Here is a 920-nt window from a genome sequence, read left to right as displayed (position 1 = left end):
CTTTCAGAGCCAAAGGCCATGTTTATGCTAGAGCATTTGTGGTGGGCACTTCAAAAGGAGAGTCAGGAAAGATGCCAGGAAGGCACCCTGCTATGAAAGGAGCCCTCAGCACATGATCCCGAGCTGCATGAGCTGTCCGGTCGTGAAGGGACTTCTACTTTGCATAACAGAGGTCCCCAACAGAAAGGGGCTGCCATCTTGGGCAGCACATCTCTAGATCTCTGACTTTCCATCTGAGTGAGTGTAAGCTCAAAGCACACTGCCCAGAGCTTGGCAGAAAGTGGGGGCTCTTCAGGACTAGTTTCAGCTCTTCCCCATTATTGCTCAAGACTGGGGAAAAAGGGCATGTATTTAGTGTAAGTGACATTAAATTTAATTTGCAGCTAAGTTACATTTAACTGAGAGTCTTATATTTCTCGATACTTCAATGCTATTGTGTATATTTACATGTTTCCACACGTACTTCCATTAGTGTTAAATGTCCTGAAGTGTAAAGTTTTGAGAATTTGCATTTTTAAAGTGTCTTTGAGTCCAGCAGGAGGAAACATGTAATTTTTGTTGTTTTGTTGAAAACTATTTTTAGATTGGCATTGCAAACAAGTTGAATTCTAGTAAGGAGGACCACTCATCAAACAGTGATAGTGAAGAAAGAAGAAATTGTCATGATGATAAATGGAAAGACTACTCCGAGGAACTAAAGCTGTCCAGAGAGGGGTCAGATGAAGAGCTGGACTTGTGTCAACATCAGATAATCCTTGAGCAATCAGGTGGGATGATCACTGAGGGACTGGAAGATGAAAATTGTAGATGCTATATCTAATTAAATATTAGAATTACATGTTTTTAATGAGCCAAGTGCAAGCCATAAACAAAAATAGATATGCTTTGGGTGAGAGATTAATCACCATTTTTTTATGCTT

The 920-nt window shown here is 40.4% G+C and overlaps 1 protein-coding gene across 1 annotated transcript in view; it reads left to right on the top strand.

Annotated features, from left to right (window-relative positions):
• Positions 1-920, top strand: part of LOC103741508 (fibrous sheath-interacting protein 1-like) — a gene marked incomplete at its 3' end in the record, with an annotated part of 18,070 nt that overhangs the window by 7,833 nt on the left and 9,317 nt on the right. The window contains exon 3 of the mRNA XM_008842326.2: positions 584-767. Coding sequence (XP_008840548.1) covers positions 584-767 — 184 coding nt within the window. The remainder of the gene's footprint in view (positions 1-583; positions 768-920) is intronic.

Source organism: Nannospalax galili, unplaced genomic scaffold (assembly GCF_000622305.1).
Source record: "Nannospalax galili isolate Female #2095 unplaced genomic scaffold, S.galili_v1.0 scaffold1400, whole genome shotgun sequence".
In the NCBI taxonomy this organism is placed as follows: domain Eukaryota; kingdom Metazoa; phylum Chordata; class Mammalia; order Rodentia; family Spalacidae; genus Nannospalax; species Nannospalax galili.
The sequence above is the reverse complement of the archived record's forward strand: the minus strand, read 5'-3'. Positions and strand labels throughout refer to the sequence as shown.